At 44.2% G+C, this 17,958-nt stretch overlaps 1 protein-coding gene across 7 annotated transcripts in view; it reads right to left on the minus strand.

The window, feature by feature from the left end:
* The window catches only part of LOC129519985 (transport and Golgi organization protein 1 homolog), a 51,719-nt gene extending 34,204 nt beyond the window's left edge, over positions 1-17,515 (minus strand). The window contains exons 1-2 of one of the 7 annotated variants that reach the window (XM_055340850.1): positions 16,727-16,919; positions 12,025-12,223 (exon numbers count right to left, since the gene is read on the minus strand). In XM_055340850.1, coding sequence (XP_055196825.1) covers positions 12,025-12,115 — 91 coding nt within the window. In that variant the 5' untranslated portion in view covers positions 12,116-12,223; positions 16,727-16,919. The other 6 variants (XM_055340848.1, XM_055340849.1, XM_055340843.1 and 3 more) reach the window with 6 other exon arrangements.
* Between the last annotated feature and the right edge of the window lie 443 nt (positions 17,516-17,958).

Consider the following 17,958-nt stretch of genomic DNA (forward strand, 5'->3'; position numbering starts at 1 on the left):
GATTCATCATATCAGCAAGAGAAAAACCAAGAACCATATGATCCTCTCATTAGATGCAGAGAAAGCATCTGACAAAATACAGCATCCATTCCTGATCAAAATTCTTCAGAGTGTAGGGATAGAGGGAACATTCCTCAACATCTTAAAAGCCATCTACGAAAAGCCCACAGCAAATATCATTCTCAATGGGGAAGCACTGGGAGCCTTTCCCCTAAGATCAGGAACAAGACAGGGATGTCCACTCTCACCACTGCTATTCAACATAGTATTGGAAGTCCTAGCCTCAGCAATCAGACAACAAAAAGACATTAAAGGCATTCAAATTGGCAAAGAAGAAGTCAAACTCTCCCTCTTCGCCGATGTTTTCCTTTTTAAAATTCCCCTGGCGATTCGGGGTCTTTTCTGATTCCACACAAATCTTAAAATAATTTGTTCTAAGTCTCTGAAGAAAGTCCATGGTATTTTGATAGGGATTGCATTGAACGTGTAAATTGGCCAGGGGAATTTTAAAAAAGAAAACTATATCTGGGGGCATCACAATGCCAGATTTCAGGTTGTGCTACAAAGCTGTGGTCATCAAGACAGTGTGGTACTGGCACAAAAACAGACGCATACATCAATGGAACACAACAGAGAACCCAGAAGTGGATCCTGAACTTTATGGTCAACTAATATTCGATAAAGGAGGAAAGACTATCCACTAGAAGAAAGTCTCTTCAATAAATGGTGCTGGACAATTGGACATCCACATGCAGAAGAATGAGACTAGACCACTCTCTTTCACCATACACAGAGATAAACTCAAAATGGATGAAAGATCTAAATGTGAGACAAGATTCCATCAAAATCCTAGAGGGGAACACAGGCAACACCCTTTTTGAACTTGGCCACAGTAACTTCTTGCAAGATACATCCACGAAGGCAAAAGAAACAAAAGCAAAAATGAACTATTGGGACTTCATCAAGATAAGCTTTTGCACAGCAAAGGATACAGTCAACAAAACTCAAAGACAACCTACAGAATGGGAGAAGATATTTGCAAATGACATATCAGATAAAGGGCTAGTTTCCAAGATCTATAAAGAACTTATTAAACTCAACACCAAAGAAACAAACAATCCAATCACAAAATGGGCAAAAGACAGAAATCTCACAGAGGAAGACATAGACATGGCCAACATGCACATGAGAAAATGCTCTGCATCACTTGCCATCAGGGAAATACAAATCAAAACCACAATGAGATACCACCTCACACCAGTGAGAATGGGGAAAATTAACAAGGCAGAAAACCACAAATGTTGGAGAGGATGCGGAGAAAAGGGAACCCTCTTACACTGTTGGTGGGAATGTGAACTGGTGCAGCCACTCTGGAAAACTGTGTGGAGGTTCCTCAAAGAGTTAAAAATAGATCTGCCCTATGACCCAGCAATTGCCCTGCTGGGGATTTACCCCAAAGATACAGATGCAATGAAACGCCAAAACACCTGCACCCCCATGTTTCTAGCAGCAATGTCCACAATAGCCAAACTGTGGAAGGAGCCTCGGTGTCCATCGAAAGATGAATGGATAAAGAAGATGTGGTTTATGTATACAATGGAATATTACTCAGCCATTAGAAATGACAGGTACCTACCATTTGCTTCGACATGGATGGAACTGGAGGGTATTATGCTGAGTGAAATAAGTCCATCGGAGAAGGACAAACATTATATGGTCTCATTCATTTGGGGAATATAAAAAATAGTGAAGGGGAATATAAGGGAAGGGAGAAGAAATGTGTGGGAGATATCAGAAAGGGACACAGAACATAAAGACTTCTAACTCTGGGAAATGAACTAGGGGTGGTGGAAGGGGAGGAGGGCGGGGGGTGGGGGTGAATGGGTGACGGGCCCGGAGGGGGACACTTGACGGGATGAGCACTGGGTGTTATTCTGTATGTTGGTAAATTGAAGACCAATAAAAATTAATTTATAAAAAAAATAGTGAAAGGGAATAAAGGGGAAAGGAAAAAAAAATGAGTGGGAAATATCAGAAAGGGAGAAGAACAAGAGAGACTCCTAACTCTGGGAAGTGGGTGGTGGAAGGGGAGGAAATGAACTAGGGGTGGTGGAAGGGGTGGAAATGAACAGGGGTGGGGATGAATGGGTGATGGACACTGAGGTGGGCACTGACGGGATGAGCACTGGCTGTTATTCTATATGTTGGCAAATTGAACACCAATATAAAATAAATTTATAATAAAAAAATAAAACTAAAAAAAAAAAAGAAAACAGTCCTGTTTACAGTTGCACCAAAAGGTTTAAAATACCTACCAATAAACTTAACCAAAGAGGTGAAACACCTGTACTCTGCAAGATATCAAACAATTATTGAATACTACATCTGAAACTAATGATGTACTACTATCTGTTGACTAACTGAATTTAAATAAAAAATTTTAAATTAAAAAAAAACCTAACCTGCTGATGAAAGTAATTGAAGATGGTAAACAAATCCATGAGCAAATTCCACTGGGAGAACCAATATTAAAAAGTCCATACAACGTAAAGGAACCTACTGATTTAGTGCAATTCCTATTGAAGTACCAATAGCAGCTTTTCACTCAACTAGAACAAAGAATCCTAAAATTTGTATGGAACACAGAAGACCTTGAATATCCAAAGCAACCTTGAAAAAGAATAAAACTAGAGGTATCACAATTCCAAATTTCAAGATATACTACAAAGCTGTAGTAATCAAAACAATATGGTCTGGTCCAAAAATGAACACAAAGATCATGAAACAGAATAGAGAGTCCAGAAATAACTCCATTCTTGTATGGTCTATTCATCCATGACAAAGGAAACAAGAATATACAATGGGGAAAAGACTTGTCTCTTCAACAAATGGTGATGGAAAAACTGGGAAGTCACACACAAAACAATGAAACTGGACCACTGCCTTAAACCATGCACAAAAATAGACTCAAAATGGATGAAAAGCCTAAATGTGAGACCTGAAACCATAAAATTCCTAAAAGAATACAGGCAATAATTTTTTTGACATCAGCCATGGAAATATTTTTCTAGATGGGCTCCTCTGAAAAGGGACACAAAAGCAAAATTATACACTGAGATTACAATTAAATATAAACTTTTGTTCAGTGAAGGAAACTATCAACAAAATAAAAAGACCACATACTAAATGAGAGGAGATGTTAGCAAATGATGTGTCTGAAAAGAAGTTAATATTCAAAATACAAAAAGAATTTACACAATGCCACAACCAAAAAAATTCCAAGTGATCCAACTGAAAAATAAGCAGAGAACATGAATAGATATTTCTCTAAAAAAGAAATACAGGGGCACCTGGGTGGCTCAGTGGTTGAGCATCTGCTTTCAGCTCAGGTTGTGATCCTGGGGTCCTGGGATCGAGTCCCACATCTGGCTCCCAGTGGGAGCTTGCTTCTCCCTCTGCCTATGTCTCTGCCTTTCTCTGTGTGTCTCTCATAAAAAAATAAAATATTTTTTAAAAAAATAAATAAAAATTTAAAAATACAGATGAGCAGCAGTTACATGAAAAGATACTACTATCACTATCATGGGGGAAATTCAAATCAAAATAATGAGATATCATGTCATAAGGGGTAGAAGAAGAAACACAAGAAATAAGTGTTGTTGAGGATTGGAGGAAAAGGTACCCTCATGCACTGTTGGTGGGAATGCAAACTGGTGCAGCCACTGTAGAAAACGGGATGTGAGTTCCTCACAAAAGTTATAAATACCATAGGATCCAGTAATTCCATGACTGGGCATGTACCCAAAGTAAGTGAAAACATTAATTTGAGAAGAGAGCTGCACCCCTACGTCAACTTCAGCATTATTTACCACAGCCAAGATATAGAAGCAACCCATATGTCCATCCATACATTAATGGACAAAGAAGATGTAGTATATATTCCGTAGAATATTAATCAGACATTTAAAAAAGAACAAGGTCTTGCCATTTGCAACAATATGAATGGATCTAAAAGATATGTGGGGGGAGGGGCAAGATGGCGGAAGAGCAGGGTCCCCAAATCACCTGTCCCCACCAAATTACCTAGATAACCTTCAAACCATCCTGAAAATTTACGAATTCGGCCTGAGATGTAAAGAGAGACCAGCTGGAATGCTACAGTGAGAAGAGTTCACGCTTCTATCAAGGTAGGAAGACGGGGAAAAAGAAATAAAGGAACAAAAGGCCTCCGAGGGGGAGGGGCCCCGCGAGGAGCCGGGCTGAGGCCGGGGCGAGTGTCCCCAGGACAGGAGAGCCCCGTCCCGGAGGAGCAGGAGCTGCACCAACCTTCCCGGGCGGGCGGAAAGGGGCTCGCAGGGAGTTGGAGCAGGACCCAGGAGAGCGGGGATGCCCTCAGGCTCCCGGGGACACTAACAGACACCTGCGAGCGCAGGGGAGTGCTCCGAGCTCCCTAAGGGCTGCAGCGCGCACGGAGGGACCGACCGGAGCAGCTCGGAGGGGCTCGGGCGGCGGCTCCAGGGAGGGGGCTGCGGGGCGGGAGCGCGAATCCAACAGCGCAGGCCCCGGAGCACAGGGCGCCGGGACACAGCCCAGGATCCGGCCTCCCCCGGGACAGGCAGAGGCCGGGAGGGCCCGAGACAGCGAGGACGCTCCTGCCCCGAGCTGAGCAGATCAGCGGCCCCGCCCCGGAGCCTCCAGGCCCTGCGGACGGAGAGCCGAGAGCCCCGAGCCCCGTAGTTCCTGCGGAGGCTGAATCCAGGCTTCCAGAGTTGCCATAGCAACTGCTGCTGTTCCTCCTGGGGCCTGGCGGGGTAAACAACCCCCGCAGAGCCCTGCAGCAGGCAGGGGCAGAGCAGCTCCCCCAAGTGCTAACACCTGAAAATCAACGCAACAGGCCCCTCCCCCAGAAGACCAGCTAGAGGGACCAGTGATACTCCCCCGTGTTCCAATACAACTTGTTTCTGGCCACTCTGCACTGAGCAAAATGACTAGAAGGAAAACCTCAACTCAAAAGAAAGAATCAGAAACAGCCCTCTCTCCCACAGAGTTACAAAATCTGGATTACACTTCAATGTCAGAAAGCCAATTCAGAAGCACTATTCTACAGCTACTGGTGGCTCTAGAAAAAAGCATTAAGGCCTCACGAGACTTCATGACTGCAGAATTTAGATCCAATCAGGCAGAAATTAAAAATCAATTGAATGAGATGCAATCCAAACTAGAAGTCCTAACGACGAGGGTTAACGAGGTGGAAGAACGAGTGAGTGACATAGAAGACAAGTTAATGGCAAAGAGGGAAACTGAGGAAAAAAGAGATAAACAATTGAAGGACCATGAAGACAGATTAAGGCAAATAAACGACAGCCTGAGGAAGAAAAACCTACGTTTAATTGGGGTTCCCGAGGGCGCCGAAAGGGACAGAGGGCCAGAATATGTATTTGAACAAATCCTAGCTGAAAACTTTCCCAATCTGGGAAGGGAAACAGGCATTCAGATCCAGGAAATAGAGAGATCCCCCCCTAAAATCAATAAAAACCGTTCAACACCTCGACATCTAATAGTGAAGCTTGCAAATTCCAAAGATAAAGAGAAGATCCTTAAAGCAGCAAGAGACAAGAAGTCCCTGACTTTCATGGGGAGGAATATTAGGGTAACAGCAGACCTCTCCACAGAGACGTGGCAGGCCAGAAAGGGCTGGCAGGATATATTCAGGGTCCTAAATGAGAAGAACATGCAACCAAGAATACTTTATCCAGCAAGGCTCTCATTCAAAATGGAAGGAGAGATAAAGAGCTTCCAAGACAGGCAGGAACTGAAAGAATATGTGACCTCCAAACCAGCTCTGCAAGAAATTTTAAGGGGGACTCTTAAAACTCCCCTTTAAGAAGAAGTTCAAGTAACTCTGAACGTGAATGGGCTTAATGACCCCATCAAAAGGCGCAGAGTTTCAGACTGGATAAAAAAACAGGACCCATCTATTTGCTGTCTACAAGAGACTCATTTTAGACAGAAGGACACCTACAACCTGAAAATAAAAGGTTGGAGAACCATTTACCATTCAAATGGTTCTCAAAATATACCCTAAAAACTACAGAACACTTCTGAAAGAAATTGAGGAAGACACAAAGAGATGGAAAAATATTCCATGCTCATGGATTGGCAGAATTAATATTGTGAAAATGTCAATGTTACCCAGGGCAATTTACACGTATAATGCAATCCCTATCAAAATACCATGGACTTTCTTCAGAGACTTAGAACAAATTATTTTAAGATTTGTGTGGAATCAGAAAAGACCCCAAACAGCCAGGGGAATTTTAAAAAAAGAAAACCATATCTGGGGGCATCGCAATGCCAGATTTCAGGTTGTACTACAAAGCTGTGTTCATCAAGGCAGTGTGGTACTGGCACAAAAACAGACATATAGATCAATGGAACAGAACAGAGAACCCAGAAGTGGACCCTGAACTTTATGCTCAACTAATATGCGATAAAGGAGGAAAGACGATCCACTAGAAGAAAGACAGTCTCTTCAATAAATGGTGCTGGGAAAATTGGACATCCACATGCAGAAGAATGAAACTGGACCACTCTCTTGCACCATACACAAAGATAAACTCAAAATAGATGAAAGATCTAAATGTGAGACAAGATTCCATCAAAATCCCAGAGGAGAACTCAGGCAACACCCTTTTTGAACTTGGCCACAGTAACCGGAGAAGGACAAACGGTGTATGTTCTCATTCATTTGGGGAATATGAATAATAGCGAAAGGGAATATAAGGGAAGGGAGAAGAAATGTGTGAGAAATATCAGAAAGGGAGACAGAACATAAAGACTTCTAACTCTGGGAAATGAACTAGGGGTGGTGGAGGGGGAGGAGGGTGGGGGGTGGGGGTGAATGGGTGACGGGCACTGGGGGGTACACTTGACGGGATGAGCACTGGGTGTTATTCTGTATGTTGGTAAATTGAACACCAATAAAAATTAATTTATAAAAAAAAATAAAAAAAAAAAAAAAAATAAAAGATATGTGGCTAAGTGAAAGAAGTTAGTTACAGAAAGACAAATACCATATGATTTCACCCATACCTGGAATTTAATAAAGAAAAAAATGAATCAAGACAGACTCAAATATAAAGAACAAACTGGTGGTTGACAGAGGAGAGGTGGGGATAGAGGAATGGATAAAAAAGGTGAGGAGGATTAAGAGAACACTTATGGTGATGAACACAGAGTCACATATACAATGGTTAAATCATTATATTCACACCTGACACTAACACTGTTACTCACACACAAATAAAAAATTTAAAGAAGAATAGCAGTAAGACAACAGATTTAATGATTTTGTTATCTTGGAATGAAAAAGTGATACATTGAGTTTCTGAAAACATTAATAAATTGGGAAAATGGGTTTATTATCATAAAATTGCTTATATCCAGATATATAATTGAGTAACTATGGCAAGTCTGTGCAGTATAAGCCATTATTTCCACCCCCAGAATAATAAAGCCCCCTCGTATCTTCCTCAGCAAATTACCTTAATTCCATACATAAAAATTCTCCAAGTATGAATTCAAATGTGTAAACCTTAAAATTGTATATAAAGGAAATATACCTCTTTTCAAATTCAATTAACTAGGGGCATAGTCTCATATCTAAAATATACCTATATTAAAAATATATATATATACCTATATTTACTACATACATACAAAATGCCAAATGAAATACACTATGATGAAATGAAATCATACTGATACAGATACATTTCTTTTTTATATGACTTGTTAATGTGGGAAGATATTTTCAACTGTGTGGGAAAAGTTAATAATAACCTACCACAACAAATCCTGAAGTTATAGAAAGCTGCACCCTCCTTAGAAAGCCAATCTTCTTTGTTACAACCTGTCACAGAAAGGAGCCTTCACAGTATGTGTGATGAACATAAATTTTAGGAATTTATATGAATATAATATGTGAATTAGAGAATAAGCAAAAAAGAAAAGTGAAGAATTTGGAAATATATGAATTGGTAAAGGCAAGTATTTTAACATATTAAAAAATACCATTATATGTTTTTCTTCTGAAACAGATTAAAAACTCTACTTAGTACAATATTATCCATATTAGAAGTTGTCTTGATAGTTTCTTTTTTTTAAGATTTAATTTCTTATTTTAGAGAGAGATACAGAGAGAGCCCAACCCAGGACAGAGGCAGAAGGATGGGGTGGGAAGACAGAGAAGCAGACTCCCCACTGAGTGGGGAGCCTGATGTGGGGCTCAATCCTACAACCCTGAGATCATGATATGAGCTGAAATCAAGAGTTGGATGCTTAACTCACTGAGCAACCCAGGTAGCCTCCTACCCAGGGTTTTGAGGACAAGTTTTCTCCTAGATTTCAAGCTCCACACCCTGTGTCTGAGTTCTCCAAGCTTTACTTGGGATCTATTGAAGGTCTTTTTTTTTTTTTAATCACCTCTAAGTGTGGTCCATTAGCCTTCAGGTCTGATTTGCATTCTTCCTGAAGGAACTTTGTTAGCCTTTGATCTAATTCCTGTTTGAAATGAGACTGCTCCTAATGGAACAGGGCTAGCCTTTTGTCTGAGACTTTTAAAAGCAGACCTTCCCAGTTGGGACCGTACCAGTTGGAATTCTGTAGGCTTTGGCCCTATTCCCTTTTGCACCTGCACTCTTCCCATTGGAACTGTGCCTGTTGGAACTGCCCTAACCTCCAGTCTCTGATCTGTTTGGGACTGGAATGTTCTCTCTGAAACTGAGCTGGCTTTTGGTCAGATTCTTTTGGAAACAAGCTGTCCCTGAAACACTTCTAAGAAATGAGATCATGGTCTTCAAAATGCTCTGAGGGCACCTTGCCCCTGGGACTCTGGATGGTTTTATGCTTAAAAACACTGGTATGTATATACAATGGAATATTACTCAGCCATCAAAAAATGAAATCTTACCATTTGCAATGACATGGATGGAACTAGGGGGTATTATGCTAAGTTAAATAAGGTAATCATAGAATTACCCTATGATTTCACTCATATGTGGAATTTAAGCAAACAAAACACAGGATCATAGGGGAAGGGAGGGAAAAATAAAACAAGATGAAATCAGAGAGATAGAAATCATAAGAGACTCTTAAGTGTAAGAGACAAACTGAGGGTTGCTGGAGGGCAGGCGGGTGAGGGGATGGGGTAACTGGGTGATGGGCAATAAGGAGGGCACGTGATATAATGAGCACTGGGTGTTATATGCAAGTGATGAATCAATGAACTCTACCTCTGAAACTATTAGTACACTACATGTTCATGAATTGAACTGAAATAAAGTAAAATTACATTGAAAAATAGAAAATTAAATCAAAAAATAAAATAAATAAATAAATAAATAAATAAATAAATAAATAAATAAATGCAAACTATGGTCCATCTGCATGCACATTTATAAATAAGTGGACTGACTTAACCAGGAATAATTTTAGAACTTCAATGGCCATGATGGGGAACTTTCTATCATTCCAACCTTAATTTTCTCAAAGCTGAATTGGGCAAGCATGGTTTTAAAATTGACAAACCTAAGCACGGTACCTACTTCAATCAGTATTTTGAAGCTTCCAAATGCTATCAAGAATTAAAAACTGCATTTCTCCAAATACAATTTATAAACTAAATGAGGCAAGCTTATAATTAAAAGGACAAAAAAGGGTTCCGAGTCTTCTTTCCCACCTTCTTTGTCTACAGAAGGAAGGCAACTACCTAGTGCTCAGGACACACCTCTGGCACCACCCGCCCCTGCTCTTTCTGTGCCCTCTCACCTCCTCTGCTCTCTCCCTCTCATCCTTCTACCAAACCTTCCTTTTCCTCTGAAGCTCCCTCACTCCCTCCTCTCCTAAACCTAAGCCTTTGAAATTAAGGCTTCTGAGGATCTAAACAGACCCCATATTTCTGAGTTATTTTCTCTTTCCTTTTTTTTTCTTGAGTACAGTTGACACATGATATTATGTTAGTTTCAGGTGTACAACTGATTTTACAAGTTTATACATTATGCTCTGTTCACCACAAGTATAGCTACCGGTAGTCTATCCCTTTACATCACTATTACAATATCATTGACTGTATTCCTTACACTTTGCTTTTTATTCCTGTGACATACTCCATAACTGGAGGCCTGTTCTCCCTATCTCCCCTTTACCCATGTTGCCCACACATGACAGAAAATGCTCCGTGGGCTCTCTTTTGTTACAAAATGCAGATGATTGGCATCTCTGCTCCCCTCCTCATACCTCTTCACAGGAAGACTGCATCCATGTGTGAAATCTTCTGGCCTTACAAGAGACATAAAGTCTCCAAAGAAAAACTCTAGTTTGCTCAAATTCAGGTTAGATACATAGGTCACCTGATCTCAGAACAAGGGCGACATCTGGATCCAGGGAGACTCGAGGCATCCTCAATTTCCCACAACCTAAAACTAAGGACTAATGACCAGGCTTCCTTGGATTCCAGTTGGCTACTTTCAGACCTAGGGACCTGGTTTAGAACCAACATATGCTTTGGGATTGTCATCTTGCTTTTGATTCTGTACTTGCTATCTCTGAATCCTTTGTAGAAAGGCTGTCCCTGATGAGGTGATGCTGGCTCTCCGGCCTCAATCATAAGCAGATACAGTTCTCATATGGGACACAACGTGGGAATTTCTGCCTTCTAACCCTCCTTGTTCCTCAACTGTCACTTAAGTGGTTTACGTCTGCTGTGCACATTGCCTCCAAAATGAGACATGCCAACCAGAAAAAGGCCTTGCTGGCACTGAAATACAATCCAACCAAATGCAAAGAACTTGACTGATGATCACAAATCCTTCCAAGGAAAGTTTTCTAAAGTTTTTAAATCACAATTAGTTTACATACACTGTTATATTCCATTCAGGTTTACAATATAGTGATTCAAGGCTTTCATGCAACACCTGGTGCCCATCACAAGTGCAGGACTTAATCCCCATCACCTGTTGCACCTGTTTCCCTGCCCCCCCCACCTCCTCTCTGATAACCATAATTTTGTTCTCTAGAGTTAAGTCTGTTTCTTGGTTGGCCTCTTTTTTTCTCTTTGCTGATTTGTTCTATTTCATAAATTCCACATATGACTGAAATCACATAGTAGCTGTCTTTCTCTGACTTAATTTGCTTATCAAGGAAAATCTTGCTCAGAAGGTGAAAAGTCTTAATGGGAAATGTCACAAAACAGACTCAGGAGATTGTGGCAGGGGAAGCTCTCACATACAACCACTCCAAATAATCGGGGGACCCAACAGGAAGACATGGACTTGACCTGCACATGGATACTTCACTAATCCAACTAGAGGAACTCGTTTTCTCTTTAAAAAAAAAAAAAAAAAAAAAGATCCCTGGGTGGTGCAGCGGTTTGGCGCCTGCCTTTGGCTCAGGGCGCGATCCTGGAGACACAGGATCGAGTCCCACGTCGGGCTCCCGGTGCATGGAGCCTGCTTCTGCCTCTGCCTCTCTCTTTCTCTCTCTGTGACTATCATAAATAAATAAAAATTTAAAAAAAAAATTTAAAAAAAGATTTTATTTATTTATTCATGAAAGACACAAAGAGAGAGAGCGAGAGGCAGAGACACAGAGGAGAAGCAGGTTCCATGCAGGGAGCCTGATGTGGGACTCGATCCCGGGACTCCAGGATCATGTCCCGGGCCATGGCGCCAAACCATTGAGCCACCCAGGGATCCCCAGAAACTCGTTTTCTCATGTCTCTATCACCACCTCACCTCCTCCAACAAGACTCACCCACTTTCCACAACACTCTGAACTACCAGATGCTCCAAGGACTTTCTGTTCACAACAGCCCCCAAATAAGCCCCCTTTTCTCCTGAAAACAGTGAGACTCTCCAATTCTCCCTAAAGTGCCTAAGGTTTAGTCACAGCTTCTTTGTCACGCATTCATTCTTTATTCCAAAAAAAAAATCCAATTTTTGCTGATAAATCCCTGAGAGTTTCTACCTTTTAAGGTTACAAACAGGAGGGCAGTTCGTGCTTTCGCCTCAGGCTCCGGTTCCAGGAGGACACGGAAAGCGGGACCCCAGCTCCCCATTCTCGGAGGAGCTGAGAGTCAGCACTTCCTGTATTTACGTCGCCGCTGAGTGTGGCTCCAGTTCCTCTGATTTGGGGTCAGGATTTCTCCCCGGGAACGAGCCTGCATCTGTAATAAACCAACCACAGCATCTCCGACGTGGCGTCGAGGGACCCCCCAATCCCCGGATCCCTGAGTAAAATACTTCTTGTTCAAACACCCTCAGGGAAAATGAGGACCAAACGACGCGAACAGCCCAGAAAACACAAGGGATTGTGCTGCTCACCCACTGACCAGCGTGTCCCCGGGGCAAGCCCCCCAGAGGCCCCTCCTCAGCACTCAGCCCGACAAGGCAGCTGCTGTCCCGCTCGTACCTCAGGAGACGCCAAGTAGCTGCAAAGCCCCCAGGGTCTCCCCGGGCGGCCGGCAGAACCTGCTGGAAACGCAGCTCTGGCTCTGTCCTGAGGCACCTGCAGTGCACTGGGCCGGATCCTCCTGTGGCTGCACAGGCCCTTCCCGCCCTGAGGCGCCCTGGGTCAGCGAAGCCGATGCGCGCCCTCTGCTGGCCGTGGCTGCGCACGCAGAGACCCTGCCCCTCCCCGGGGTGGCGCGCGCGCGCCCTCTGCTGGCCGTCCTGGGAAGCCCTGCAATGCTCAAGGTCCTGGCCCCTCAGCTGGAGGCAGAGAGGGTGCTCTGCTCCAGCCAAGCCATCTCTCTATGACAGATCCTGAGGCTGGGCCCCACAAATCCATGCAAAAAGGAGGTGCTCCCATCTTCCCAAGTGAAATGACCTCTGCAAAGCTCAGCCCCAGGAAGGTGGGAGCAGTGGACTCAGGGAATCTGATGCCCAGAATTCCTGCCTCTACTGGTCCCAACACTCAGATCCCCTTCATTGACCCCTCCATCCTCGTCCGTGGTTCCCCCTCCCCACCCCTGGACCAGGAAAGCCCATTCCTCCTTGTAATTCCTCTTTTCTCTGCTTCTCCCTACCCTGTCTTCCTCTTTCTTCCACTCACTTTCTAGGACTTGCCCCTACCACCACCTCCCCATTCACTTACTGTCTCTCTCCCTGACAGTCTCTGTCTCTCCTCAGGCCCTCAGATCTTCTGCTCTGTGTAGTCCTGTCTAGGACAACAGGGAACCACATCTCCTCTCTTTCCTGCTCTCCTGCCATGTTTCAGTCCACGCCCTGCTCCCAGTGCATGACCATCCCATTTACAAAGGCTGCTTAAGCTGACCTTGGCTGCAGCAGTGAGGTCACCAGTCACCCCTGGACAGCATGTGGACAGACAGACCTTAACACCATTGTGGCCCAACGATCACCCCAAAGCTGCTGGAGGATGGCTGCCTCCACAGCCTGGAAAGGAGGGCTCTGCAGGATCATGGAGCTCTGATGCACAGTGGATTGGCCTGGAGGACCTAAAAAGTTCCAGAAGCACACACCCAACTTCCCCAACTTCTCCTGCATGGTGGGGGAGCAATGGGTCTCCCATCATTGACCTCTTCCTTGCCCATTACTTCATAGGAAACTGTGGGAGGATTATGGGACTTCTTGGGTCTTACCAAGAAACTGTCACCATCAGCCTCCCTCAGAGCTCACCTAGATTTGTACTGTTGGGCGCAGCTGGTGTGGGGGAAACCAGTGCACAAAACTTGCCTTAATGCAGGGCCTCCTCACCGGTCTTCTAGGGCCACTCCTGACCCTTTGTTCAATCCTCACCATCACAACAGACCACTGCTTGGGGAGAGACACCTGTCCTGCCGATCATCACACACCCCCTAAACCAGCAGGAGCCATGTGCTCAAGAGCATCCATCAACAGAGTAAATAGAACCACCAACAGATCTAAAAACAAGATTAGTCCACCTCCCAGAGGCGAATCTCCTGGATTTCCTCCAGGATTTCCTGGGCCCCTTGCAGTAAAGATCCCACAAAGAGTAATCTTGCAGCCATCCCCCATCACCACCATTTCTGCCAGTTTGTTTACTGTGTATGCAGGATTTACATTATGCACTCAAGGGGAGGGATGGTAGGTCCTGGTGAAAGCAGACGCTGACATGGAGAAAGAACCATGAAAGGTTTATTACGGGGGTACCAGGAGTGACAAAGCACAGGGGACAGGATTGGAAGGGGAAACACTCTGACCATTAGGCAGATCTGACATCTTTTCTAAATATGTTCTCTGCACAGTCAGGTTGTTAGTGCTCAGGGAGGTCTTCAAATCTGAAACAATCCTATAAGGTTTGGGGTTATTTCAATGGGATCTTCTATTCTGCTATATGCATTTTGCCTTCACAGTATATGTGCAGCCTTAAATGAACAATTGAGGGTATGGCTGCCTCTGTGAATCTATATTATAGAAAATAACTTTCATCACAGCTCTGATATAAATCTCTGAATGTACGTGTTGTCATGAATACCTTTTACTTCATTCTTGGCTAGGACCTGTAAGTTAATGGAAAAAAGAGGTTCTTTGCCTTATCTTTGAAATGAGGATTGCCAATCTCTGGGCTGAGGTGGTAGTTTCAAGGACTTAATGAACATCTTTGATGATTATCTGCATGGATCTATTTTCATGTAAACAGTGAGAAGGGAGAGTGGCCAATAGCCCGATTATTTTGCATAATCTTTTTTTTTCTTTTTTTTTTTTTAATAGAGAGAGAAAGGGCAAACTTGTGACAAAAACGGGCAGAGGAAAGAGAGAGAATCCCAAGCAAGCTCCACACTCAGTGCCAAGCCCAACACGGGACTTGATCTCAGAACCTTGAGATTATGACCTGAGCAGAAATCAAGAGTCAGATGCTTGCTTAGCTGACCGACCCACCCAAGTGCAGCACAGGCTTCTGAATGGGATCTAAGCCCTAGAAGGGATGGAGGTGTATTCAGACTGGCATTGACCATGCAGTGTTGAAGCCAGCCCTCTACACCTGCCCCACTCTGTTCTACCCTCTCCCACTCTCAGGTCCTCTTCCAGAGGCAGGGAATTCTCACAGGTCACTGCTGACCCCTGACACAAAGGGAAGAGCCATCCCTTACCCTTCAGGAAGGGACCACAAGTCCCCCTTTGCTTCAAGCTTTTACAGATCTAAGAAAACAATGGTGATATGCTTGGGCTCAACCAGCTGACATGTAAGTGACAAATGTGTCCCAACCCTCCCAGAGCCTGAAACTTGGTCTCTGAATACTTCCTATCTACAAGACCAGAATATTGGCTGTTCCACCCAATGAACATCACCTTCTCCAAAAAGGCACCTGCTCCCCCAGATAAGTATGGGGGGAAAAAAACAAGCCCAACCTATACATCTGCTGACAAATTTCAAGAATGTTACAGTATCCCCAGTTGGGATTCCTCTTGCAATTCCAAGCCCTCAGCACAAACTCTGCCTTTGCTCCACTGACCCAATAAGAAAGAAGAGATGGATAACCTTTGCAAGGCAGCTCATTCAGTTCACATCACCCTACCCTGTGGTGTAGGTCAGGGTACAGGGTGAGAACCCCAAGGCCACTGGGTGGGTAGACGGAGATGTACCCTGGGGCCCCAGCATGGTGATGAAGGGGTATCTGTGGAATACGGTAGACAGAGTGGGCCCAGGACAGGAGCTGTTCCTCTTGAATCCACAGGGTTCTTCAGAACAAAAATCAAAGGTATGTTGCTATGAAAGACAGAAGCAGAATGCCCACCAACCTGAAACCCAAAGAAGCAGGTGTCAGCACCTAGCCCTTTATTCACCCTCAGCTTCCAGGAGAGCAGAGCACCAGGGCCAAGAACCCTAGGCCTCCCATTTGATGCAACTACATAGTTCAGGGGCAGGGGGAAAATGCCAAAGGAAAGAACTTAATATTACCACACATCACCAACCATGTCTCAGAAGGCAGGATGTCAAGGTATCTTGTCCTACCAGTTGAACAGAGGCCATGACATTCAACCCAAAAGGAGCATATTCCAGACAGGCAGGAATTTGTGGCCAGGCCCACTCTGTTCCCCACATCCAGCGTGGCCAAGGAGGGTTATGTATACTCAGTAAGAACAAACACAGTGAAAGGCAATGGGAAGCCCTGTGTCCACAAATAGAATCACAGCCACTCATGGGTTAAACTGCTGCTGCCAGCCCCCTCCTGACCCCACCCTGCTTCCCTCCCTGACAAGGGGTCCTCTACTGCCCACAGTGCTATTCATAGCCACAGACACCCCTGAAGAGATGCAAATTTTTGGAGTCCTACAGGGGACCTGGAAAAGTGTTTTCTGAGAGAAGCACGATCCCTAAGAGTTACTAAGAACTAGCTCTGTGGATCTGAATCACCGTCAGCCAGAATACTCCTTAGCTTAGGCATGGAGCAAATGTAGAGTCCTTTGGTGCCGTGGACTGCTGAGGAGCTGATTCTACATCACTGGATGCAAAATGTGTCTGGAGAGTAGGTGTGAAACTCCAATGGTGGGTCAGGGGAGACCCTGTCAGCCGGCACAGCCACCCAAACCACAGGAGAACCCGTTCATAGGCACACAACAGAAACCATGGGTGAGGGGTTGGCCCTGCAGGTCGTTACTGGTATTCCTTCTTCATGGCTGCTGGTCCCGTGGACATTTGCTACTACACCTGTGTCACCTGGCAGATCATCTCACCCAGGACTCACCTGAAGGTATTGTGGGTCATGTCCTTACCCAGTGGATGGCACATGAGGTAGCAAACCTTCTCTACCAACACTCAAATTTGTCCAAAGCACATAGCACAGAGTACCAGGCAGCGCATGGTTTTTCTCATTTTCCATCTGTGATGATTACTGCAGACATACCCCCAGGTTAGTCTCCTGACCCAAAACCCAGCAACTCTACCATTTCCACATGAAAGCAAACAGCAAAGAGGCAGCTAGACAGGCAGACTTTAGTGCAGAGAGAGGAGTCACCATCCTCAAGTTATTACACACACACACACACACACACACACACACACGGTGTGTGTCCTGCCATCATTCATCTCTAAGCATCTGTGACTTTGGGAGTCAACACCTAAGGTGAGGATCTCTAATGGAGAAGCCTGTAGGCTCCTGGGTAAACAGCTTGCATTTTGAAAGGCAAACATGCCTCAGACAGATCACAAGACACACCGAACAGACGCTAGGCCAGAACAGGGTGCTTTCCAAACTGGAATAATCTTCCAGAATGGCTACAACTGAAAACACCAACAGCATTTACCTTAGCCATCTCCGGGTCCTTCTTAGGGACGGTAGTGCTGTTCATCTCAGGAACTGGTCTGGATTCTGAATCTGACAAAAGATGGAGGCTGATTGTGGTTTGTGTACCCTCTATGCCTTCCTCCCCCATCTTGCACTCTTTCCCACACTAAGTCTCTTATCAGAATAGACGGTTTCCCACATGACTCAAGTGGCTCCTTTCCTAAGGGAGATGCCAGTCATGTGACATGAGGGAGACATTACAGGGCCCTGGGTTCCAGTGTTTCTTTAAGGAATTAGCCAGTGGTGGACAGGGCAGGGTAGAACTGGCTGGAAATCAACACTGAAATTGGGGTGCTCAGTGTATATCACAGAAAACCCCTTTCTCTTCATAGATTAAAAGTCAACGTGAGAATAGTGTTTGGCGAGTGATATCAATGTACCCTCCACACAAATGGCATGCATTCTTTCCTCGGGCCACAGGTTGATGGTTCAATCTTTCAGTTTACAGATGAGATCTAGAATATGTGACTGGCCATATGTAAATATTTAAGAAAAGAAATGTACTTAGTCATGGCATAAATGTGAGCAAAGAAAAAATAGGTGGACTGAGCAGTAAAGCTATGGCATTATACTGATATACTGATAATATAATACTGATAATTATACTTTATAATTCATAAAACTACATGTAA

This window comes from Nyctereutes procyonoides, unplaced genomic scaffold (assembly GCF_905146905.1).
Source record: "Nyctereutes procyonoides isolate TBG_1078 unplaced genomic scaffold, NYPRO_anot_genome, whole genome shotgun sequence".
NCBI classification, from domain to species: domain Eukaryota; kingdom Metazoa; phylum Chordata; class Mammalia; order Carnivora; family Canidae; genus Nyctereutes; species Nyctereutes procyonoides.